The sequence below is a fragment of the Dipodomys merriami genome, unplaced genomic scaffold, assembly GCF_024711535.1.
Source record: "Dipodomys merriami isolate MVZ:Mamm:240054 unplaced genomic scaffold, mDipMer1.0.p SCAF_151, whole genome shotgun sequence".
In the NCBI taxonomy this organism is placed as follows: domain Eukaryota; kingdom Metazoa; phylum Chordata; class Mammalia; order Rodentia; family Heteromyidae; genus Dipodomys; species Dipodomys merriami.
This window is the reverse complement of record NW_027202838.1, coordinates 1,454,745-1,481,300: the sequence shown is the minus strand read 5'-3', so window position 1 is coordinate 1,481,300 and position 26,556 is coordinate 1,454,745. Positions and strand designations below refer to the sequence as shown.

Genomic DNA, 26,556 nt, shown 5'->3' with positions numbered 1-26,556 from the left:
TTCCCAGGTGGTCCTTATCTTGGGTCCTTATCTTGGGTCCTTCTCCTGGGTCCCTATCTTGGGTCCCATTTAGCCACTTAGGGAATTTATAAACAGGAACTAGAAAAACATATACCTGTTTGTTCTTTATCTATGACCACAGACCTCGTCCAAGGGCCGGAATCTGGACTCCAAGGCTTTTTACTTAATTCCTTATTTCGCGAGCAAGTTTACAAAAGCGAAATCAGCAGTTAGCAATTGTAAAATGTATCTCTAATTTTTAATCTTTCATTCCCTCTTTTTTCTTTCGACTAATTTTAATCTTAAAATTCAGGGTGTCTCTATATTATCTTGTGGGGTGTCAGTTGTTCTCAATGCTTGGTATTGGGATCTCAGAACTAATAGATGGACTGTGCTGATCTTTTTCTTTTACAAAAGACACCAGTCTGTTGAGTATACAAGGTCCGATTGTAACAAAATTAACAGTACCAGAGCCCCTTACATTTTTTTTCACCAGTCCTGACTCCGTGTAAAACAATTATCTGAATTTTATACCAGCTGTACTTGTAAGCTCCAATTTTAAGACATACTCATACCATTTGCTACATACTTAAACTTTCTGAGGTTTGTCTTAAAGACAATCCTTACTTTTCAAATTTCCCCAATTCCTTTCCCAAGGCTTTCTTTACTACCTTCTTTCTTTACAATTCCTTAAGCTTCTTTGTGGCTGGAGTTTAAAACTGCCCAATTTTCCTTTGGCTTGTGGAACCTTTATCTTAGAAGAGCCTTAAGGAACCACTGTGATGCAGAAGCTTGCTAGATTTTAAGGCTAAGAGTATTACTTCCATTGATAACACACTCAGGTTATTACCATACCAGAGCCAAACTAGGCTGTGACCATAGAGTGGATTTCCAGTCACTATGCACTGAAGTGCCTAAGACAAGCCAGTGATATCCTTGTCCCCAGTATCCACTATGGGAATAGAGAGGATTTCTGGATATCACCCAAAAGAATGTCCTACAAGATCTTAGATTTAGCAGCAGTCAACCAGGAAGCACACTCAGGTGATGGAATCAGGCAGGAGTTCCTCCAGGTGGCTGTCAGGCTGTCGTTGAACTTTACCCATTAGGGTATGCAGCAGCAGCAGCAGCAGCAGCAGCAGCAGCAGCAGCAGCAGCAGCAGCAACAGCAGCAGAAGCAGCAGGGTCTGTCAGTGGCTCTAAGGGACTGTCACAGCTCATGCTGGGCTGTAAATTCCTACACAGACTGGTTAAGGATACATTGCATAGGCTTGGCAGGCTTTGATCCTGCTGGTTTTTAAGATCTTCAAACAATAGCCCAGGACAATTTACCAAAATCACAACTTTTTTACTAACCAGATATTTTTGTAAATAGACACAGAGGGCTCAGTCTTGTAACCATCTCAGACAGATGTAGTTTTTATACTTGCACGCCTACAACTGTTAACACTATTCTTTATGCCTTTTTTAAAAAAAAATTATTTTATCTATTTTGCCTCATTTCTCCAAAACTGACTCTGGACCCTTGATCTTAATAAGGGGGTAGAAGGGTGAAGGTCCATCTTCTGTAACTTCTTCAAGCTGACTTCCGGGACGTTGATCCTACCTACCCAGGAACCAATAACCTTAGCCTATTTTACAAAGAGGCCATCAGGGTTAGATGTCATTAAGAACAATATTTAACATTTGACAACTGCACAGACCTTTTCTCCGGCTACAGCAGTGTAGCTTGTTTACCACTCTGGTTTGCAAAAACATCTTCCTAGATGGCTTAGGAATGTGATCTCTAATGATCCCAACAATGCCTAAGTTACCTTTGCAGGCCTTTAGACAGATATCAATAGAAACACACACTCAGGTTTACAAACTTTTTCCTGAGCAGATGAACTTCATGTAACTAGTGTCAGCTCAATTAGAGCTGCCAATTAGAGCTTTTGGCACATAAAGGGGTTGAGATTTAAACTATTCCCCACATTTTATAACATTACCTTTTTACTATCACAGAGGACTGGTAAGTTCCTGTCCCTTACAAGGTTGATAGTCATGGACATTAGGCATGCTTCCACACTCTTTTTATGACCTCCCTGCTCTGACCAGTTTTGAAGGGCCACGCACAAATGACTCTAGGATCTGACATTTCTGCCATCCAAGCAGTGGCTTACTGCCTCTGGATGCTCCTCCATTGCTTTTGTCCCAGGAGTGTCTCCTCCACATTGGGATAAATGCCTCATTGTCATTTCCCTTTAGCTGGTTGTTGGGAGCCAAAAGTTGAGTCTCTCAACATAATAGGCTTAACTATCTCACTGGAACAACTTGAGGCTGAGTTTACAGAATCCCACCTTTTCACCACGCCCTAAGTAAACACCCTGCAGCTGCTAAAGACCGACCACCTTCTCACCTTGCCCTAAGCAAATATCCTACAGCTGCTTCGGCCAATGAAAAAACTTCCTTATTCCAAGCATATAAATACAGCTGTGTGAAAAATAAAATTTAGCAGTGGCAGCTTGATCAGAATCCCTGTCTTGCTGTCATTCTTCGTGTCTCTTGTCCCTTCATTCCTTCTTGCTTAGGTTCACTGCCCTCATTGAAGTCCTGCGGGTTGGGACAGCTGGTCGCTCGACTTGAACTCAGGGCCTGAGCGCTGTCCCTCAGCTCTACAACGCAAGGCTAGCACTCTGCCACTTTGAGTCCCAAAGCATCTCTGCTTGCTCTTTCAGCACTCTGCTGGCTGAGTAGATGTGACAGTCTCACAGGGACCTTTTTCTGCCCGGGCTGGCTTTGAATCAGTTTGCAGATCAATGAGCCTTATAAAAGGCCACTTTACTCCAATTAAAAGCAACAAGGTGGTCAACATAGAAGTAGCTTTTAAGCATGTTCTTACCTGAAACTTATTAAGAGTCGAAGTTACATCTGACAAACTTGTAAGAATCCTCTGTGCTTTGCTCTGGACTTGCTCGAAACTTAAAAAAAAAAACCTATAAGAGCAAACTGGAATAGCAATCATTTTGGTAATCCTAATTTTTCCTCTGTGCACATTGAAGCCAATGTTAAAAACAACTTTACTTTTAAACTTTATATCCAAAAATCCATTCCCTATTTCTTTAAGTCTCCTATTAATCTTTTTTTTAATATTGTATACATTAGTTTTTATTTGCATTTTGAAAAGATCCCTTGAAATCTTGAGGCCAAGTGTCACTCATTGCCTCTTGGCTGCTTGTTTTAAAACAGACACACATTAAGATTTTTAAACTCAAATGACAAGTTTTCCTTAATGCAAAAATAACAATCATCATAACTGAACCAAAAAGCTAGACTTAGCATCTTTATGACTTTTAAAAACATCCTAATTGTAAAACATTAAAAGAAAGTCACATTATATGAATAACTTTTTAGCCCTCTTTTTAAGGCCTTCCTAATTTTAATGTTAACACATCCAAGGGGAAGTTTTAACAATACTAATCAGATCATCACATCATTCATTTTAACCATCATGTTTTCAGTATCTGTCTGCAGGGAAAAGAGAGAACAAAGATGGGCCACTCAGCCCCTTCTATGGAATGGGCACACACCCAATCCGACTCTTTAGGGTTAGATGAACTGCGTTTGTGCCAGCTTACCCTCTTTCACCATGCGTGGATTCCTTCCAGGGCCTGTCCCACCATACATGACAGCTGAGGTGCACTTCTGCCTGTTCACCCTTTACCTCTAAAGACAGGTCTTCTGTTGGTTTTTAAGTTGTTTTTTTTTCCCCTGTCTCTTTTCTTGGTTCTTGAATGAAATACACAGTTTTAGACAGACAGAACAAGTAACATCTTTGACAGTGTTAAACGAACCTTTACATTTAAATTTTTAATATTTATCCCCAAATTTTAGCCAAGGGAATTATATCTCAAACTGCCAATGCCTTTTTGTTAAGCCAGATAGCTTGATTACACTATAAACAGTCTGATGCATTTTAAAATATTAGTTTTTAAAATACCAGATTTTCTAATTAGCAAGATAAAGAATATTTAAAAAGCCATTTAAAACAATGTGAAGATTTTTTTAAAATTTTTGGTAATGTCCAAACCTCATAACATTTTGAATTTTTAAATTTAAACTCACCCAACTGTTACAGCATGCTGACAATTCTTATCTTTGAACACGTTTACAGACACACACAAAACACTCAAACAGATCTTAAAGCGCACAAAAATCAAAATCAGTCGTTCGTACACCTTCTAAAGTTTTTAAACAAAAATTTAAGACAATATTTTTTTTAAAAAAACTAGGGACTTTGTTGGGCTTTATTTTCCCAGAGCTTGATTATATAGCAAGGCAATTTACTAATTAGTCTTTTGAATCCCTTCTGTTGGAGGAGGGCTGGGGGAGGGGGTCACCTAAAACTAAACTGGCCAGATTTTTTTATTCAATTTTAGACAAGAACACTTTACAAATTGTTACATTGTCAGGACTAGCTGAAAAAGTCCAAACCAGGCACACAGCCTTCTACACCCTCCCTGCCGGCAGCCTCCACAAGGAGAAAATGCAGCCTGAGGCTTGAAGGGAACCAAACTAGCCCAGTAACCTTCCATGCCTCACAGGGAGGGTGGGCATAGCAGGTCTGTGACTGAGCCCAGCTGGAACTTTTATTCCCCCAGAGATGTTCAAATAAATAAATAACAAAAACACAGATAAACACAAAAACCAAGGATCCACACTCTAAAACAGAACTAGTCAATAACCAGAGGCTGAGTTGGGGACTAATGGGACCCAGTTTATCCCTACCGGAACTCTGTGTGGCTCCCACTCAGCAAGCTGAATCCAGAGTCTGCTGAATGAGCCTGCCATGCTCACCCAAAACATCCCTACCTCTGGAAACAGGATAGAAAACACACCGAAGTAAACAAGACAGACAAGTGGCCACAAAGACAAAATCAGGTCTCAGTGAATGGGGCGACATTTTACCACCATTCACTTACCAGGGGACTCAACACCCCCTACTCACCTCCGGAGGATTTTTTTTTTTTTTAGATTCCTGCAAACGTTGACCCAGGGGCTTTCCAAGGCTGAGGAGAATTCCCAGTCATCTTGTGGCAAGGGACAAAAGTCCCTAGCAGCCGTCCCCTCAGACTGACAGGTTCTCCCCCATGCTCAGACCCCCTGAGCCAAGGCCTGAGGCTGAGATCTAACTGGGGCCACTGGCAGGTAGTCAGTGGTAATTTCATAATTGACAAACAAGCAAGTTCCTAAAACCTGACAATCTGGGCTCGGGCTGTAACTTTCTTCCAGTGATCTAAAGTCAGACTTAAGGGGGTTGTTAGTTGTTGCCCCATCCCTTTAAGGACAACAAAACAGACAACAGAGACAATTAACATTAAACAGAAACAGACGAAACCAGACAGGCACTGCGGGGCAGTCGAACGACTGCAAACAGAAAAAGCAACTTCAGATGGGAGTGGCAGACCATGGCTAAACTCCCTGGGAAGGAGAGAGATTCCACTTTCCCTCCTTCCTCCAGGTCACCCCGGAATAGGACTCCAGGGTGGGGCCAGGAAGAGAGAGATTCTACATTCCCTCTTCCCCCCTAAGTCTCAGGGGACGTCTGCCCGAGCCAGGCCAGGGGTCTCAGGGCAAGTCTGCCTCCCCCATTGGCCCAAATACAGGCAAAATACAGGTCCTGTACAGGCACTTTTGGATCCCAGAATGCAGAACAGAAATAACAAACACAGAAGATGCGAAACACAAGAGCTCTATCTTACCTCCAACTGATCTTGGAATTTGGGGTCTGGGGGCACTGTTATCCCGGACGAGCCCCCACTGAAAGACCCCAGACTCCTGGGATACTTCCATCTACGGGAGGGTGCCCCAGAAACCAAGACTCCAAACCAGTAGATGCAACAAGCAAGAGGAGTTTATTCAGCTTTGCGCAAATGGTCTCTCTGCCTCTGCAAGGGAGAGAGCCCCGAGCAGCGGTTACAGGCATTCTTAAAGATAAAAACCACAAGATTAGCATATAACACCAGGTGTTCCCAGCATTGGCCCATTTAAAGTCGCTATACACTCCAGCAATCATTTTCTACGTGGGAAATTTTATAACACTCTTTGTAAAACAGTTGGCTCGGGGCAAGTCTAGGGGGAGCAGTCACCCTGGAGGGGAGTTTACATAGTCACAGGCTTGTGATTGATTAATATTTGGCCTAGTTTGCTGGACTTGCCAGGTGGTCCTTATCTTGGGTCCTTATCTTAGGTCCTTATCTTGGGTCCTTATCCTGGGTCCCTATCTTGGGTACCATTTAGCCACTTAGGGAATTTACAAACAGGAACTAGAAAAACATATACCTGTTTGTTCTTTATCTATGACAGCAGACCTCGTCCAGGGGCCGGCATCTGGACTCCGAGAATTTTTACTCAATTCCTTATTTCCAGAAAGGGGGAGGGGGTTAGTGCTAGAGCAAGCAAATTTACAAAAGCGAAATCAGCAGTTAGCAATTGTAAAATGTAACTCTAATTTTTAATCTTTCACTATGTTTTCATAGATATGAAGAAAGAACCTCATAGTACAACAAAAGAAGGCTAGAGTTCTGATCAAAGTCAGGAGAGCACTCCCACTATAAATTCCAAAAACACTGAAAATAGTATAAGAAGCATTCAAGAGATGCACCCACATTCAAAGCACATCGTCAGAAGGACAACTGTACATATTAGCGGTGTACACCAGGTAGGGACAACACTGGAAACTAAGCACTGGACAAGTTTCTTCAGAGCAATGTCAGGGTGCAACTTATGATAGCCCAAGAAGATCCGTTCAACAGCATGCTGGGACAGATGCCTGCCCACGGTACGGTCTGAGGATGCTATCACTTGACAACCTGAGAATTATGCCAGGAGTCAATCCTCATGACTCCATCTCAGTATTAAGAGAAATTGAAATTCAACTCTTACCAGCAATCAAGCAACAGTTATCATGATTGTTTCATGAAATTTAAGAGGCCTGATAGTTCTTCTAATTGAACAATGTTCTACATACATGTTTGCTAAAAGATAGTATGCTTATAATCACAGACACAGACCAAAAAGTATAAGAACAACCCTACCACTATCCCCTGACTCCAGCTGGATTTGGGGAGCTCTGCTTACTAACCAGAGAGTGCTATTGCCAGCACAGGTTAGTCAAATCAGCATCTACAAAGGTAGTATTTAAGGCCCTTGGGGCTATGGTTTTATATAACTGGACTCACCCATCTTAAAACAATCAACCTTGGGCTCCTTTTCTTCCCCTCAGCTAAGGACATTCAAGGCTGAACGATGGCCTGCAGATCTCAGACTTGTTAACTCAGATAAGCCACCAGCCAATCACATAGAACATGTTAGCATCCTCAGCGGTCCTCCTGTCTCCAGTTTTATTTCTTCTTTCCCGCAATGATTTCCAGTAGCAATTCTGACCACCTAAATCTACCTACATCATGGTTTAAGTCACAATGACATGAAAATCCCCCTGAAGTTCTGCCTCAGCCAAACCCTGCCCCAATGCGATTTCTACCTGAGATTTCCTTCCAGCAAACTCCATTTTTCTGCTGAGCTCAGTATTTGATTCCTTCACTACACTGTTTCCTCATCATTCAAATTTTACCTATGGAGCCATTTCTCACAGACAATCAAGGGGGACATACCCTATGGTTCGAACACAGCTCCAGCACCACACACACACACACACACACACACACACACACACACACACACACACACACACATCTGGATTTAAGAGAAATGCTTCCACCACAGCTCAGTTTTATCAGGAATATGCTGTCATATGCTAATATTTTCATTTGCACAGCCTGCCAAATCAGTTGTAAAAAGGGGAAGAAATATCTGACAACAAACTTCACCATCTTTCACATTTGCACCTGAACTGTAGACCCAGCTACTTTTGTGTGGACAACATTGTCAGCTCTGCTTGAGGTTTCAGCATTCCTAGTTTCCATGGTTTGGATACTCTAGGAACACTGCGCTAAATGGCACTTGGATTCCACCATTCAGTAATTAACAATCTACTTCCTGCAGCACTAAATGTCATAGAAGCTCATTAAACATCTCCAAATCAGGTGGATGGTAGGAATAAGAGTGATGTGCAAACTCCAGGCTGCTTCACCTAGGCCACCTCCAAACCTCCTGGTGCAAGTGGGAGGCTCTCCTCCTCCCTATACTCCCTGTGGATCAAAATATGAGATTCTCTTTTTCTCTACTCCCCCAGGAGCCCACTCAAATGTAGACAATTATGAAGTCTGTCCCAACCAAAAGGTAACCACAAGGATTTCAAGGAAAAGAGCCTACATCGAGGAAACTGAGATCTTTGCTTTAAACAAACACACAAATTCCTGAAGGTTTTAGTGCTGGCGCTAGGGCTTCAAGGCTGGTCTGGCGACCTAAGTTTCAAGTTCAAGGCTTGTACTCTACCACTTGAACCTCAGCTCCACTTCTGGCTATTTTGTTAGTAAATTGGTGATAACAAAGCTCTAGCTCTCTTGGAACTTATATCCCTAGATCTCAGCCTCTTCAGTAGCCAGGATTAGAGTCCTGGGCCTGCAAAACCAAGCTCCTGAGGGCTTCTATGAGGACACACCATCCCGGAAGCATAAGTAGAATTTGGGGCACTCTCCAAAATTTATAGGGCATGTGGGAGACTCTCACCTCACCAGCAAACCAGGACCAGTGCCCCAGGTCTGTAATCCTATCTCCTCAAGAGACTGAGATCTGCAGATTGAAATTCCAAGCCACCGAGGCAGGAAAGGCTGTGAGCATCTTACCTCCAATAAACCACTCAGAAAACTGGAAGTGGCACTGGGACTTCAATGATAGAGCACTAGATTTCAGATAAAGAGCTGAGGGACAATGCCCAGGCCAAGAGTTCAAGACCCATGACTGATTTAAAAAAAAAAAAAAAGAAACAGTAATGATTTCATTTAATCCAATCCCAGAGAAGGACATTCATCTGGAGAAAATTACCAAGACTACAACGGTTAAAAAGGTGACAAACGAAGATGTGCCTACATTGATGAAACTGTGAACTTGAAGAAAGCACAAAAATTCATGATGATTTTTGTGCAAGTGCTAGGGCTACAACTCTGGTCCTGGGTCCTAAGCATTTCTGCTCAAGGCTTCTTCTCTACTACTTGAGTCTCAGCTCCACTTCTGGTTTTTTGCCTGTTTCATTTTGGTAATAAATTAAAGAAAAAGTTCTCTCAGACTTTCCTTCTCTAGCTGGCTTGGAACCTACATACTCAGATTTCCGCCTCTGTAGTAGCCAGGATTAAAGGCAGAGGCCAGACAAGACACACCCTACTCCTGAAGTCTTCTGCCAGGGCAAACCCTCCCAGAAAGGGAAGGGTGGGCTCATCATGTCCTGCATATAAAGGAGACCAGCATGGACTGGACTACATTTGCTTGGTCCAGGCTGCTGGAGGAAGGAGGTGAAGAGCGAGCAGGAACAGGACATCAAACAGAGGCTCCAGAAGAGGCTGAGGTGATCAAGACTCCTAGGGCAAACCTCCCAGCCAGCAAGAGAGGAAAAACCTCCCAGGAACACAGGCAGTGATAAAGGCTCAGACGGGGGGATTCAGCCTCTTCTCAGTGGCGGTTGTAAGCAACACTGCAAGCCTCCATCTGACCCAGGTTACTTTCTTACTCCCTTCGGGAGACATTACCTCTATCTGTAATCATGGCAGCTTCATTTGCAGGTTTCTTAACGGAAAACAAAGGTGCATCAAGGTGGCTGGCCCAGGACAAGTCAGCCAGACTGATAGGTAAAGTCATGAGAGTACCCTTTTGCGGAGACTGGGACGTGGTGAAAACCCTGGGAAAAGGTACCTATGGAGAAGTTCAGCTTGTTGTGAATAGAGCAACTGAACAGGCAGTTGCAGTGAAGATGTTAGACATGAAGTGGGCTAGGAACTCTCCAGAAAAAATTAAGAAAGAAATCTGCATTAATCAAATGTTAAACCATGAGAATGTTTTGAAATTCTATGGTCACAGGAGAGAAGGCAATATGCGATATCTATTCTTGGAATACTGTAGTGGTGGAGATCTTTTTGATAGAATACAGCCAGACATAGGCATGCCCGAAGAAGATGCTCAGAGGTTCTTCCATCAACTCATGGCAGGGGTGTTTTATCTGCATGGTATTGGGATAGCTCATAGAGATATTAAGCCAGAAAATCTCCTCTTGGATGAAAGGGATAACCTCAAAATCTGTGACTTTGGCTTGGCCACAGTATTTCGCCATAAGAATTGTGAGCGTTTATTGACAACCATGTGTGGTACCTTACTTTATGTGGCGCCAGAACTTCTGAAGCGAGAAGAATGTCATGCAGAACCAGCTGATGTTTGGTCCTGTGGCATAGTTCTTACTGCAATGTTGGCTGGAGATTTACCATGGGAACAGCCCAGTGACAGTTGTCGGGAATATTGTGATTGGAAAGAAAATAAAACGTACCTCATGCCCTGGAAAAAAATTGATTCAGCTCCCCTGGCTCTGATTCAGAAAATCCTAGTGGAGAATCCAACAGCAAGAATTACCATCCAGGACATCCAAAAGGATAGATGGTACAACAAGTCATTTAGGAAAGGGGCAGCGGGGTTGTCAGGATAGAGAAAATAGGAGAAAGATGAGGGAAGGTGTAACGAGTTTGAGAAAATACACTTAATAAATTACTTGAGTGAACTAACCCCTCTCTACATGACATGGACAATTAAAAAGAGAGAGAGAGAAAAACAAGAAGAAAAGGGGCAAAGAGGCCCTGAGTCAATTCAGGTGGTGTGCCAGAAACAACTGGTGGATTTTCCAAGCACAATCATTTGAATTTAGATTTTCCCCAGCATCCATGGATGAACTAATGAGCCTGTAACCAACCCTGTAGCAGAGATCACAAACTGATCTTCATCACTCTTCTCCAGTCATTCAACTCTTCCCTTTTCAAGAGGAAGCATTTCTTTGATGGTAATGTCCATGAATGTATGTGGTTAAAAATCTCAAGTAAATCAGGCATCGATTGTTGATACCTGCAATTCTGCTACTCAGGAGGCTGAACTGACCAGGCCAGAAGCCAGGAGTACTGCCCGAAGAGAGGAGGTCACTGGCAGTGCAAAAGAGGCAGAAGAGAGTTTTTTGACAAATGGCACATTAATCATACTACAGGAATTCCTTATTATCCCCAAGGCCTACCAATTACAGAAAGAAATCACCAATGTCTTAAGGAGTGATTATTACAACAAAAAGTAATTATTACAACAAAAAAAGCAGATATCTTTGTTTACTATTAACCTTTTCAATTATTCAAAGGGGCAACTGAATCCAGATTTCAGAAGCACTGGGGACAACTCAACTCTAAGCCCTAAGTAAAAGTCAGGTGGAAGGACCCACTGACACAACAAAGCAGAGGACCTGACCCCATAGTTACCATGAGCAGGGGATTTGGATGCATTTTTTCCATAGGGGAGAGAGCCCCCATTTGGATCCCTGCCAGGAACCTTAAGTTTTTACCCATTTCCTCTATACAGGAGGATGCCCAAGGATAAACTAACCATCCCCAAGGGCAACGAGCCCTTGAGAAGCTCTTATGTTCTCTAACAATTGCAGATGGTAATACTCCAGCTGATGGTTGTCCTGACCCTCCCAGTCCTGGCAATGGCTATAGAATTGACATCAACCTAAACGGGTGACCTGGGCAGTGATCAGCACTGGCAAGGCAGAAATCATCAATAGCACCACAAGAGAAGCTGTCCCTTCGACCTGATGGCCTGGCCTTCATTTTGATCACCCCCTATGTCATTATGTATGGACTGTTTAATATTACTGTAGGAGCTAATTATTTTAATGTTATCTGCTCTAATTGTTCTTTTACTACTTGCTTGTACAACTACCTTTTGTTAAGCTTCCTGTAAACATATCTATAACCTGGTCTAGAGGGGCTGGGAAGGTGGCTCAGTCTTAGAGCGCTTGCCTTACATGCATGAGGCCGTGGGTTCGATTCCTCAGCACCACATAACCAAAAAAAAGCCGGAAGTGGCGCTGTGGCTCAAGTGGTAGAGCAATACCCTTCAGCTGAAGAGCTGAGGGACAGCGCCTAGGCCCAGAGCTCACGCCCCACAACCAGACAACATAATAATAATAAGAAAACTAATAATGAACCTGCTCTAGAACAATCCCCACCTCTGGACTTTTAAGTGGCAAAGACTGCTATCCCATCCCTGAATCTTGGCCTGAAAATGTTTTGCTGATGCTTCCTCCATGCCTTCCTTGCATTGTATGTGCCCTGCAAAACTCTTATGAGTTTAGCCAGCCAGTTACAGAAGATCAAGCTCCAAGTGAGTAAATTTACCCCCAGAGGAACCGCAGCCAGAGACGGGTAAGAGGGGGTGCCAGTCTGACCAACCTAAGACAGGGCCTTCAGCTTGGCTCTGAAGAAGTTCCCGATGACGGGTAAGGCAGACAAGGCCATCCACCCAACCTAAGACAGGCGACTTCGCTTCTTTAAACAGAGACGGAGTGTTGGGAGCTTACAGTAAAGTTTAAAGGTCATCTTGACCCCTGGGCTTACTTGAAGGCACATACAAGGAACTGGCTTACTTGAAAGACACCAGGTGTCAGGGATGGCTTTGCTATGTCTGCAGTTTGTTTTAAATTTTCCTTGTTTTTCTGGGCTATAGTAGAATGGCTGAGTGTTGGGGTGCATGATGATACACCATGCCACATGTATGGAACTCCCAGTAGACAGGCTGCTCCCATATTCTGAAGAGGACAACATACTGACTATTATGTATGCCCCAGAGTTAATAGACCTGCTTAGGACATTTCTAACTGTGGTGGGGTTAATGTTTATTACTGTGCTAGGTGGGGATGTGAGGTAACTGGGACGGGCTCTTATGCACAAGGGCCCTCCCTATTCTTGTCTGAAGAATCTCGCCTCAAACCCCCTGCATGACCAATGTTATTCCTACCAATGTAATCCTGTTAAAATAACATTTACACAGGAGGGGAAAAGGATAACTAACTGGAAGGTGGATCTGCCATTAAAACAAAAAGGGGGAATCTGTGGGGAACACATAGGACATTGCCTCCAGAACCGCTTTTAGTTGTCACTTGTTCTTTACCTACCTCTCACATGTTTGATTACTGTAACTGCTGCACATTTGTTGATTAGGATTCGCTATTCCTCCATACTGACTTAAAGTTAAATTCTCATTGTGTGTGCTTCCATAAAACTGCTTAAGATTAACAGACTGCCCGCTGACTGATGATTTACTTGATATCTCTGAATGTTGTATATAAGCATGTGATTTTCCAATAAACTTTGTCTATCCTGGCATGTTGTAGTCCACTTTTTGCTTCCCTGACACAGTCTGACTGTGTGAAAATCAACAATGGAGTGTGGTCATCATCTGGTGGTCTGCTCTGTAGTTTCACACTATTCAAACGTTAGCTCCTTTTTGCTTTGGGCTAGGCCTTATCTAGCCGATGGGTGGAGAAAGGTGTGGCCAAATCAAATTCAGATGAGACCTCCATGGATGCGGATGTGCCCTCTTCCAGATGTCCCAGTTGCCTAGGTAACTAAGGTACTGGGTGGAGACTTTGCTGTGAGGAGGGTGGAGTCTGCTAGCAATCCAGGAGTGGACCTTACATTCCAGCCTTTTGATAATCATGAAATAGGGCCTGGATTCTCTCTGACTACTTCCTGCTGACAAGGGGCATCGACAATAGGGGTAAAAGGCTGGAATTTGGTCCCCTCCCAGAGAAGGCAGTGAGCAGCAGCTGTCCCTTGGTCGATTGAGTCCTTAGATGAAGTCTCGAGAAGTCTCATGAGCATTGAGGGGCTGGAAAAAAAAATACTAGAGAGCAAATAAATGGCAAGAGGAAGGACTTGGGGCTGAAAATGTTGGTAGAAATGTCCCTAGCTACTTCTGACATCTGGCGACTAGGTAGAAAAGTCAGGTGACAAAGGCAAGAATATAAATTCCTGTTCAGTTAATAGGTAGACAGGTATAGACATTGGATGGGCAGGCTTCTTACTTCTACTGACTTCCCGGCTCTGGTTAATTTTGAAAGGGCAGGCAAAGTGGCTGATGTGACATCATCCCCTCTTACTCCTCTACATGGTCTCTTGTTCCCTAGACTGGCTGAGTCTAGCTGCTGGTTGCTGGGATGGCTTGTCCCAGTTGGTATTCAAGGAGGTTTGAACTCAAGGCCTGGGCACTGTCCCTGAGCCCTTCTGCTGAAGGCCAGCAGTGAACCACTTTGAGTTATAGTACCACTTGGAGAGTTTGGCGGGTTACAGATAAGAGTTTTGAGCCATACTTCCAACCTGGCTCTTTGCAGGTTAGCGGCGAGATGGAGTCTTAGGGATTTTTCAGCCCAGGCTGGCTTTGAACTGAAATCTTTGCCAAAAAAGCTTTTATTATTTCCAATTAAAGCAACAAGGAGATCAAATAGAATAAGTAGAGCTTACCTGGTCCTTATCAAGAATTGAACGACAAATATTCTGGAATGACAAAACTTCTTAGATGTGAGAATCTTAGCACAGATATGCCCAATATTTTAGAGTCACATAGTCAGTATCAGAATACATAACACAAAACAAAAAAGGCAAAACTCAAAACCTAAAATTTTGACAACAATGTTTAGACGTCTTTGCTAACAAAGCACATCAGAGAGTTGGGCCTCAGTTATCAGGGCCTGTGACAAGAGCAACTTGGTAGCAAAGCACCTTAGAATAGCTGCATGGAGTTGTAAGCTCGGTGGAAGGTTAAGGGCCAGATGGGGCCAAACCCTTAACCCACCATGTGGCCAAGATGGTGAATTCAAGATGGCGATTTCTGAAAAAATGCCAAGAAACCATGAACAAATAGGTGAAGCCTACATTGACTAGCATTTGAGAGGGAACCTAGAGGAGGGTGCCCCGGACCCAGCCTGCAATGCACTCTTCAGGACACAAGCCAAAATGTAGAAAAGAGAAAGGGAGAGATAGGGAAAGTTGGACATAAATGGCAGAGAGAGAGCAAAGAGAGCCTCAAAGTAAACAGACTTCTGACCTCATGCATGCAAGACAAGCGCTCTACCACTGAGCCAACTTCCCAGCCCCACCACAAGACTCATCTCTAATAAACTACTGGAAAACCCAATGTGGTGTTGTGGCTCAAGTAATAGGGAGCTCACCTTGAGCTGAACAGCACAGGGACAGAGCCCAGGCCCACAGTTCAAGCCCCATGACTTACAAAAAACAGTACTACCATAATGTGTGTATATTATATACACATGAATTATATGTTCAAAAGTGGCCTGCTTTTCATATATATCTTATGATAAAAACAGTTTTCTCTGCATTTCGATGTTTTCATCGTATGTGTTTTTGTAACAAAATTTGCAAATATAGCCGCCAAAATTAGTTGTAGTGTTCCAGTATTAATAGATCAAGCACCACCATCATTAACACTTCTAGCTGAATTCATCGGCTCCATCCTCCACTTTGGAAACCCCTTCCAAACCACTATTCTGAAAACAAAACGAAGAACATGCCTTCTTTTGTCCATGTACAGAAGCCATTAAGCACAAGCAGCCTGAACTAGGATCTTCATCCAGAAATAGGCTCCATGCTAAGTGTGAGGTATATTAAATAGGTAGGTTTCATTAGGTAGCCAATGAAGAGATCACCACACGGTATTAGGGCAAGAAAAGTAGTTGATTTATCAAAATGCTGCCCTGCGGAGCATGGTGGAAAGGCCTGGCCAAAACGGTTGACCCCTCCCCAGGCCAGGACTTATTGAGGCCAGGGACAGGAAGGGTGTGGCCACACTGGATCTGGATGTGACTTCAGGGCTGGGACCCTTCCCTTGTCTGACAAGAGACATGAAATGGGCTGGCCAGGGTGTGACCACAGAGGGGAGGTGACTGCTTCCAGGTGTGCCAGTTACCTAGGTAACAGACACTGGGCAGAAACTTAGCTAAGAGGTAGGGTGGTGTCTGCACAGGGCCTGCATGACTCTGGGCACTCCTTACACTAAGGTGCAAGGAGACAAACTCCCATCCCATACAGTCAGTACCAACATCCTCTGGCCACACAGTAAGGCACCAGTCCATCCAAGGTACAAAATACCAAGTAACTGCAATTGAAGGAAAAGGCTCCTTGTGGCAATTGTACAAGTTGCCATTTACTTTAAGGTGCTATGTTTCAGCATTGTAGGCATGTTCAAATGCCCAGTGTCTGTGCTGAGAATTTCTGTTCTCTCTGAAGTCAGGAACTTTGGTGTAGCACCATGGTGAAGTGCCATGCTGCAATCACTCCTTTAGTGAACCTTTGGCCCAACATGTACTGTATAGGTACCCGCTTGTTGGTCTTGAAATTTGGACACTGGGTCTAAGTGGTATCATCTTGATGACTTCGTTGGAAGACTCTAATCCCACTTCGGGAAGTTCAGAGAGCAAACCTAGATTTCCACAGATCACCTCAATGAAGGTAAGGAAACCTCAACGCCCTCAAAGTGACATTCTCCTTCTGTACAGCTACAAGTTCTCAGGACAGTCTGAGTAATACCTGGACTTACAAGCAATGCAGAAGGCAGTCTAGATCATACCCTCATGTGACTGGGTATTAAGCTGGAGACCTGGAGACTGGTCTAAAGCCAAATTTCTACTCAGGGGCTACCTCAACTTCCATCCTTTCCTTTTGGGGGACATGCTTTGTGGTCTCTGAAGACACTCTTTCACACAATTTTCCAGAGAGTACTCATATTCAGAAGGGCTCATGCATCCGTGTGTAAGGGAAAGCATTCGATGGTGACTCCTTCCTGATCTCAGGGATCCAAGAACATTTCTTCAGAAGTGATCAGGGAACCACAGAGGAAGAAAGGGCTCACCAGCAAGCTTTAGGAACCTCCTCTCCTCTGCTCAGGCAGACCCTGTAGCACAAATTCATTTCTCAAGAGCCATTAACTGCGTATAGTCCATTTCATAGATTATGAAAAGAGGATGGCCCTCCCTTCCTGATGCCCCACGAGTTAATTGTCACCTTCCTCTCCCCAGAGATTCTTGGGATAGGAAGCATTGAATTTAGATGTGTTTTCATATGGGGTCCTTCCAATGCGCCCATACCCTACACATTCATAAAATTATCTTAAACATTCATAAAAAGATTGTAGTCCTGGACAGGAAGATGAGAATAAGTAATATTGTCTTCATTCCACAAGCATACCCACCAACACACTCTCCTATCTTAAGACCCTCTCATAGCAGAGGACAGCTTTGACACTGGCCAGGCAACAAGAGAAGTTCAGGTTCACAGCAGTTGGCATCTGAAACAGCAAATGGCTTTCATATCCCAGGAGGACCCCACTTCCATAAGAAATACCCACACACCAGAGGAGCACTTCCAGGAGCCTCAGACGATCTTCCACCTTTGGTGGTTGGAGGGCTCACAGACAGAATCTCACCAGAACTCTTCCTGGCTGTGCACCATACAACTATGGCTGAGTTGTGGAGACTTTCCGTTTAAAAAAAAACCTATACACTCAGATCTAAGCCTCTTCAGTAGCCAGGCTTAGAGTCCTGGGTCTGCAACACCAAGCTTATGAGGGCTTCTACGAGGATACACCCTCCTGGAAGCATAAGTAGAATTTGGGGCACTCTGCAAAACTTATGGGCCAAGTGGGAGGCTCTCCCCTCACCAGCAAAACTAAAGCCAGTTCAGCACCAGTGCCCCAGGTCTGTAATCCTATCTATGTAGGAGGCTGAGATCTGCAGATTGAGATTCCAAGCCACTGAGGCAGGAAAGCCTGTGAAGATCTGACATCCAATAAACCACTCAGAAAACCCGAAGTGGCACTGTGACTCCAGTGGTAGAGCACTAGACTTCAGGTAAAGAGCTGAGGGACAATGTCCAGGCCTAGACTTCAGGACCCATGACTGATTAAAAAAAAACACAAAACACCAATAATGATTTCATTTTATCCCTTTCCAGAGAAGTCCATTCATCTTGAGAAAATTACCAAGACTAGACAGGTTAGAATGGTGACAAACCAAGATGTGTCTACATTGATGAAGCTGAGAACTTGAAGAAAGCACAAAAATTCATGAAGATTTTTGTGCTAGCGTTAGGGCTACAACTCTGGTCCTGGGTCCTAAGCTTTTGTGCTCAAGGCTTGTTCTCTACTACTTGAATCTCATCTCCACTTCTAGTTTTTAGCTGTTTGATTTTGGTAATAAATTAAAGAAAAAGTTCTCTCAGACTTTCCTTCTCTAGCTGGCTTAGAACATACATACTCATATTTCAGCCTCTGGAGTACCCAGGATTAAAGGCAGGGGCCAGACTAGACACACCCTGCTGCTGAAGTCTGCTGCCAGGGCAAACCCTCCCAGAAAGGGAAGGGTGGGCTCATCATGTCCTGCATATAAAGGAGAGCAGCATGGCCTGGACTTCATTTGCTTGGTCCAGGCTGCTGGAGGAAGGAGGTGAAGAGTGAGCAGAAACAGGACGACAAACAGAGGCTCCAGAAGAGGCTGAGGTGATCAAGACTCCTAGGGCAAACCTCCCAGCCAGCAAGAGAGGAAAAACCTCCCAGGAACACGGGCAGTGATAAAGGCTCAGGCTGGTGGATTCAGCCTCTTCTCAGTGGCGGTTGTAAGCAACACTGCAAACCTCCATCTAACCCAGGTTACGTTCTTACTCCCTTCGGGAGACATTACCTCTATCTGTAATCATGGCAGCTTCATTTGCAGGTTTCATCACGGAAAACAAAGGTGCATCAAGGTGGCTGGCCCAGGACAAGTCAGCCAGACTGATAGGTAAAGTCATGAGAGTACCCTTTTGCGGAGACTGGGACGTGGTGAAAACCCTGGGAAAAGGTACCTATGGAGAAGTTCAGCTTGTTGTGAATAGAGCAACTGAACAGGCAGTTGCAGTGAAGATGTTAGACATGAAGTGGGCTAGGAACTCTCCAGAAAAAATTAAGAAAGAAATCTGCATTAATCAAATGTTAAACCATGAGAATGTTGTGAAATTCTATGGTCACAGGAGAGAAGGCAATATGCGATATCTATTCTTGGAATACTGTAGTGGTGGAGATCTTTTTGATAGAATACAGCCAGACATAGGCATGCCTGAAGAAGATGCTCAGAGGTTCTTCCATCAACTCATGGCAGGGGTGTTTTATCTGCATGGTATTGGGATAGCTCATAGAGATATTAAGCCAGAAAATCTCCTCTTGGATGAAAGGGATAACCTCAAAATCTGTGACTTTGGCTTGGCCACAGTATTTCGCCATAAGAATTGTGAGCGTTTATTGACAAACATGTGTGGTACCTTACTTTATGTGGCGCCAGAACTTCTGAAGCGAGAAGAATGTCATGCAGAACCAGCTGATGTTTGGTCCTGTGGCATAGTTCTTACTGCAATGTTGGCTGGAGATTTACCATGGGAACAGCCCAGTGACAGTTGTCGGGAATATTGTGATTGGAAAGAAAATAAAACGTACCTCATGCCCTGGAAAAAAATTGATTCAGCTCCTCTGGCTCTGATTCAGAAAATCCTAGTGGAGAATCCAACAGCAAGAATTACCATCCAGGACATCCAAAAGGATAGCTGGTACAACAAGTCATTTAGGAAAGGGGCAGCGGGGTTGTCAGGGTGAAGAAAATAGGAGAAAGATGAGGGAAGGTGTAACGAATTTGACAAAATACACTTAATAAATTACTTGAGTAAACTAATCCTTCTCTGCATGACCTTGACAATTAAAAAGAGAGAGAGAAACACAAGAAGTAAAGGGGCAAAGAGGCCCTGAGTCAATTCAGGTGGTGTCCCAGAAACACCTGGTGGATTTTCCAAGCACAATCATTTGAATTAAGATTTTACCCAGCATCCTTGGATGAACTAATGAGCCTGTAACCAACCCTGTAGCAGAAATCTGACACTGATCTTCAGCACTCTTCTCCAATCATCCCCTATTCCCTTTTCAAGGGGAAGCATTTCTTTGATGGTAATGTCTATGAAAGTATGTGGTTAAAAATCTCAAGTAAGCTAGGAGCTGGTGGTCATGCCTGTAATCCTAGCTACTGAGGAGGCTGAGATCTGAGGATCACGGTTCAAAGCCAGCCCCAAAGCCAGCCCGGGCAAGAAAGACCATGAGACTCCTATCTCCAATAAACCACCAGAAAACCGGAAGTGGCGCTGTAGCTCAAGTGGTTGAGCACTCACCTTGAGCTGAAGAGCTGAGGGACAGCGCCCAGGCCCAGAGTTCAAGCCCCATGACCGACAAAAAAAAAAAATTCTCAAGTAAATCAGGCATCGATTGTTGATACCTGCAATTCTGCTACTCAGGAGGCTGAACTGATCAGGCCAGAAGCCAGAAGTACTGCCCGAAGAGAGGAGGTCACTGGCAGTGCAAAAGAGGCAGAAGAGAGTTTTTTGACAAATGGCACATTAATCATACTACAGGAATTCCTTATTATCCCCAAGCCCTAACAATTATACAAAGAAATCACCAATGTCTTAAGGAGTGATTATTACAACAAAAAGTGGGAGTTAGCCCCCATATGCAGTTGCAGATATCTTTGTTTACTATTAACATTTTCAATTATTCAAAAGGGGCAACTGAATCCAGATTTCAGAAGCACTGGGGACAACTAAACTCTAAGCCCTAAGTAAAAGTCAGGTGGAAGACCCCCTGACACAACAATGCAGAAGACCTGACCCCCTAGTTACCATGGGCAGGGGATTTGGATGCTTTTTCCCCACAGGGGAGACAGCCCCCATTTGGATCCCTGCCAGGAACCTAAGTTTTTACCCATTTCCTCCATACAGGAGGATGCCCAAGGAGAAACTAACCATCCCCAAGGGCAACCAGCCCTTGAGAAGCTCTTGTGTTCTCTAACAATTGCAGATGCTGATACTCCAGCTAATGGCTGGCCTGACCTTCCCAGTCCTGGCAATGGCAATGGATTTCACATCAATCTCAACTGGTGACCTGGGCAGTGATCAGGACTGGCAATGCAGAAACCATCAATAGCACCACAAGAGAAGCTGTCCCTTCGACCTGGTGGCCTGACCTTCATTTTGATCAAGACCCTCTGTCATTAGAAATGGACTAATTAATAGTTCTTCAGGAACTAATGATTTTAATGTTACCAGCTCTAATTGTTCTTTTACTAATTGCTTGTATTGCCACCTTTTGTTAAGCTTCCTGTAAACATTTCTAAAACCTGGTCTAGAGGGGCTGGGAAGGTGGCTCATTGGTAGAGCACTTGCCTAGCACCAATGAGGTCCTGGGTTGGATTCCTCAGCACCACATAAGCAGAAAAAAGAAGGTGGAAGTGGCGCTGTAGTTCAAGTGGTAGAGCACTAACCTTGAGCTGAATAGGTGAGGGACAGTGCCCAGGCCCAGAGCTCAGGTCCCATGACCAGAAACAAAAAATATTAATAATAATACTATACCTGGTCTAGAACAATCCCCACCTCTAGACTCTTAAGTGGCAAAGACTGCTATCCCATCCCTGACTCTTGGCCTGAAAATGCTTTTGCTGATGCTTTCTCTATGCCTTACTTGCATTAAATGTGCCCTGCAAAACTCTTATGAGTTTAGCCAGCCAGTTACCTAAGATCAAGCTCCACGTGAGTAAATTTCCCCTGAGAGGAACTGCAGCCAGAGACGGGTAAGAGGGGGTGCCAGTCTGACCAACCTAAGACAGGGTCTTCAGCTTCGCTCTGAAGAAGTTCCCAATGACGGGTAAGGCAGACAAGGCGATCCACCCAACCTAAGACAGGCGGGTTCGCTTCTTTCACCAGAGACGGGGTGTTGGGAGCTGACAGTTAAGTTTAAAGGTCATCTTGACCTCTGGGCTCACTTGAAGGCACATACAAGGAACTGGCTTACTGGAAAGACACCAGGTGCCGGGGATGGCTTTGCTATGTCTGCAGTTTGTTTTAAATTTTCCTTGTTTTTCTGGACTATAGTAGAATGGCCTGAGTGTGGGCGCCCAGGAGGATGCACCATGCCACATGTGTGGAACTCCCAGTACCCAGGCTGCTCCCATGTTCTGAAGAGGACAAGATACTGATCTTTATATATGTCCCGGAATTGATAGACCTGCTTGGGACATTTCTAACTGTGGTGGGGCTAATGTTTATTACTGTGCTAGGTGGGGATGTGAGGGAACTGGGATGGGCTCTTATGCACAAGGGCCCTCCCTATTCTTGTCTGACAAATCTCGCCTCAAACCCCCTGCATGGCCAATGCTATTCCTACCAATGTAATCCGGTTAAAATAACCTTTACAGAGGAGGGGGAAAGGATAACTAACTGGCTGGTGGATGTGCTATTAAAACAAAAAGGGGGAATCTGTGGGGAACACATAGGACATTTCCTTCAGAACCCCTTTGTGTACTCACCTGTGCTTTACCTATGTCTCACTTGTTTCATTTCTGTAACTGCTGTACATTTGTTGATAAGGATTCACTATTCCTCCATACTGACGTAAAGTTAAATTCTCCTTGTCTGTGCTCCCATAAAACTGCTTATGATTAACACTCTGCCCGCTGACTGTAAGATTTACTTCTTATGTCTGTATGCTGCATAGAAGCATGTGATGTTCCAATAAACTTTGTCTATCCTGGCATGTTGTAGTCCACTTTTTGCTTCCCTGACACTGTCTGACTGTGTGAACAGCAACAATGGAGTGTGGACATCATCTGGTGGTCTGCTCTGTAGTTTCACACTATTCAAACATTAGCTCCTTTTTGCTTTGAGCAATACACCATTACTTTTGTAACAATGGTGTTGTTTTATTTTACCATGCATTATAAATATATTCTCCAAGAACCACTGGAGTCACAATGATAGACACAAAAATGAATTAGCACCAAAGCAAAATTGACTTGCACACACAAGCATGCATGACCAGCCAAAAATCTGGCAAGAAGGACAGAGAGCAAGCATTATTTATCGCTAATTCAGCACCAGGCCCTGCCTCTCTGCTCAGATTGCTTGTGCTCAGGGTTCCAATCTATTCTGCTTGGGATTGGCTCATTTGAATAGGATAAAATGTATTTAGAAACGGTGATTTTGAGGTAAGGTTAACACTTCATAAGTAATTTGTACAGATGCCCACACCCTCTAAGACTTCTGGAATAGTCCAGGGTGTGTCATAATCCCATCTGGAAAAAGCTGTTTAAGAGAAATTTTACTCCACAAGTTATACTGACATCAAATACAGTGAAAGCAGGGGTTATACTGTGGGGGAGGGACATACAAAGCAACAAAGAGATAATCTTATAAATCCGTTAGAAACACATGCATAAAACAAAAAAACATGGAGGAGATGGGGAAAAACCAGTTGTTTAAGGATACAGGTGGACCTGTTGCAACAATGAGAAGTACAAGTTGTCATGTCCAAAACGAGCTTTACAACGTCGGTGCGGGGGTGTGGGGGGTGGGGGGGAAGGAGAAGGATTGGGATTGGGATTGGGGGGGAGGGGGGAGGCTGGGAAGGGATGTGAAGGGCAAACAAAGGAGGAGGCTGCAATGCTTGGTAAGAAATGTACGCATTATCCTGCCCATGTAATTGTAACTCCTCTGTACAGTATGTTCACAAATAAAATAAAATTAAATTAAAAACAAAAAAAGAGAAATTTTACTCCCGACAAATCCTTTATCCCTCAGCAGTTCCTCTTTTCCTGAAGAAACAAGCCTCCAGGCCAAAGCAGGAACTTTTAAGCAATATGCTGAGAGGAAAGGCTATTTTTCTCACACATGAATATATGTCTAAAAGACATTTTGTAGCATTTCTACATGTTTCATTATATTTACCTTCCAAGTCAGGACAGCAAGGGCATTCCTTACATTCCTAATTTTCCACCTGACTATAATGTGTAAGTAGAAAATTACTAACATATGGGGACTCCAGTGGCTCACACCTGTAATCTTAGTTACTCAGGAGGCTGAGATCTGAGGTTCCCATTTCAAATCCAGGTTGGGCAGAAAAGTCAACAAGACTTTTTTGTTTGAGGGGGGGTTACGGTCATGGGCCTTTAAATCTAGGCCTGGGTGCTGTCCCTCAGCTCTTCAGCTAAAGGCTAGTGCTCTACACCTTGAGCCATAGCGCTACTTCTGGCTTTTTTCTTCTTTGCTTATGTGGTGCTGAGGAATCAAACCCAGGGCCTCATGCACGCAAGGCAAGCACTCTACCACTGAGCCACTTTCCCAGCCCAACCATGAGACGCTTATCTCCAATAAACTACTGGAAAACCAGAAGTGGTGCTGTGGTTCAAGTGGTAGAGAGCTCACCTTGAGCTGAACAGCACAGGGACAGAGCCCGGGCCCAGAGCTCAAGTCCCATTACTGACAAAAAAAACAGTACTATCATAATGTGTGTATATTATACAGACATGAATTATTTGTTAAAAACGGGTGTGCTTTTCATATATATCTTAGGATAGAAAAAGTTTTCTCTGCATTGGGAGGTATTCATCGTATGTGTTTTGTAAAAGAATTTGCAAAAATATAGCCGCCAAAATTAGTTGTAGTGTTCCCAGTATTAATAGATCAAGCACCACCATCATTAACACTTCTAGCTGAATTCATCGGCTCCATCCTCCATTTTGGAAACCCCTTCAAACCACTATTCTGAAAACAAAACGAAGAACATGCCTTCTTTTGTCCATGTAGAGAAGCCTTTAAGCACAAGCAGCCTGAACTAGGATCTTCATCCAGAAATAGGCTCCATGCTAAGTGTGAGGCATATTGAATAGGTAGGTTTCATTAGGTAGCCAATGAAGAGATCACCACACGGTATTAGGGCAAGAAATGTAGTTGATTTATCAAAATGCTGCCCTGCTGAGCATGGTGGAAAGGCATGGCCAAAAGGGGTGACCCACCACCAGGCCAGGACTTATTGAGGCCAGGGAAAGGAAGGTGTGTGGGCACACTGGATCTGGATGTGATCTCAGGGCCTGGGACCCTTCCCTGGTCTGACAAGAGACATGAAAGAGGCTGGCCAGGGTGTGACCATGGAGGGGAGGTGACTGCTTCCAGGTGTGCCAGTTACCTAGGTAAGAGATACTGGGCAGAAACTTAGCTAAGAGGTAGGGTGGTGTCTGCACAGGGCCTGCATGACTCTGGGCACTCCTTACACTAAGGTGCATGGAGACAAAGTCGCATCCCATACAGTCTGTAGCAACATCCTCTGGCCATACAGTATGGTATCAGTCCCTCCATGGTACAAAATACTAAGTAACCGCAACTGAAGGAAAAGGCTCCTTGTGGCAATTGTACAAGTTGTCATTTACTATAAGTTGCTATGTTAAAGCATTGTAGGCATATACAAATGGCCAGTGTCTATGCTGAGAATTTCTGTTTCTCTCTGAAGTCGGGAACTGTGCTGCAGCACCATGGTGGAGTTCCATGCTGCAATCACTCCTTTCCTGAAACTTTGGCCCAACACGTAGAGTATAGGCACCAACTGGTTGATCTTGAAATTCAGATACTGGGTCTAAGTGGTATCATCTTGATGACTTGGTTGGAAGACTCTAATCCCACTACGGGAAGTTCAGAGGAGCAGACCTAGATTTCCACAGATCATCTCGATGACCGTAAGGAATGCTCAATGACCGTCAAATTGACCTTCTCCTTCTGTACAGCTACAAGTTCTCAGGACAGTCTGAGTACTACGTGGACTTACAAGCAATGCAGAAGGCAGTCTAGATCATGCCTTCATATGACTGGGTGTTAAGCTGGAGAACTGGAGACTGGTCTAAAGCCAAATTTCTACCCATGGGCTACCTCAACTTTCCTCCTTTCCTTTCTGGGGACATGCTTTGTGGTCTCTGAAGACACTCTTTTACACAATTCTACCAGAGAGTACTCATATTCGGAAGGGCTCATGCATCAGTTGTGTATGGGAAAGCATTTGATGGTGACTCCTTCCTTGTCGGGAGCCAAAAGTTGAGTCTCTCAACATAATAGGCTTGACTATCTCACTGGAACATCTTGAGGCTGAGTTTACAGAATCCCACCCTCATCCTGCCCTAAGTAAACATCCTGCAACTGCTAACGACCACCCTTTCCCCCTGCCCTAAGCAAACATCCTGCACTGCTATGGCCAATGAGAAAACTTCCTTAATGACCAATAAAAAACTTCCATATTCCAAGCATATAAATACCCCTGTGTGAAAAATAAAAATTTGCAGCTTGATCAGAACCATTGTCTTGCTGTCATTCTTCATGTCTCTTGTCCCTTCATTCCTTCTAGCTTAGGTTCACTGCCCTCATTGATGTCCTACGTGTCCGGACACTTCCTGATCTCAAGGATCCAAGAACGTATGTTCAGAAGTGATCATGGAACCACAGAGGAAGAAAGAGCTCACCAGAAAGCTTTAGGAATCTCCTCTCTTCTGCTCAGGCAGACCCTGTAGCACAAATTCATTTGTCAAGAGCCCTTAACTGATCATAGTCCATTTTCAAGGATTATGAAGAGAGGATGGCCCTCCCTTCCTGATGTCCCACGTATTAATTGTCACCTTCCTCTCCCCTGAGATTCTTGGGA

General features: G+C 44.0%; 2 protein-coding genes across 2 annotated transcripts; both read left to right on the top strand.

Annotated features, from left to right (window-relative positions):
- The first annotated feature begins 9,790 nt into the window (after positions 1–9,790).
- Positions 9,791–10,627, top strand: LOC138827170 (serine/threonine-protein kinase Chk1-like). Its single transcript, XM_070022650.1, has 2 exons — positions 9,791–10,004; positions 10,140–10,627. The coding sequence occupies exons 1-2, from the start codon at positions 9,791–9,793 to the stop codon at positions 10,625–10,627; spliced, it is 702 nt and encodes a 233-aa protein (XP_069878751.1).
- An 8,189-nt stretch (positions 10,628–18,816) lies between these two features.
- Positions 18,817–25,715, top strand: LOC138827169 (serine/threonine-protein kinase Chk1-like). The gene is made up of 3 exons (XM_070022649.1): positions 18,817–19,030; positions 19,166–19,649; positions 25,652–25,715. The coding sequence occupies exons 1-3, from the start codon at positions 18,817–18,819 to the stop codon at positions 25,713–25,715; spliced, it is 762 nt and encodes a 253-aa protein (XP_069878750.1).
- The last annotated feature ends 841 nt before the right edge of the window (positions 25,716–26,556 follow it).

Excerpts from the sequence above, each read along its gene's own strand:
- LOC138827170 (XM_070022650.1), top strand. The coding sequence starts at position 9,791 with ATGAGAGTACCCTTTTGCGGAGACTGGGACGTGGTGAAAACCCTGGGA. Across the intron at positions 10,005-10,139 it reads GAATGTTTTGAAATTCTATG|GGGTGTTTTATCTGCATGGT; the intron begins GTCACAGGAGAG and ends AACTCATGGCAG.
- LOC138827169 (XM_070022649.1), top strand. The coding sequence starts at position 18,817 with ATGAGAGTACCCTTTTGCGGAGACTGGGACGTGGTGAAAACCCTGGGA. Across the intron at positions 19,031-19,165 it reads GAATGTTGTGAAATTCTATG|GGGTGTTTTATCTGCATGGT; the intron begins GTCACAGGAGAG and ends AACTCATGGCAG. Across the intron at positions 19,650-25,651 it reads GGGGCAGCGGGGTTGTCAGG|CTACAAGTTCTCAGGACAGT; the intron begins GTGAAGAAAATA and ends CCTTCTGTACAG.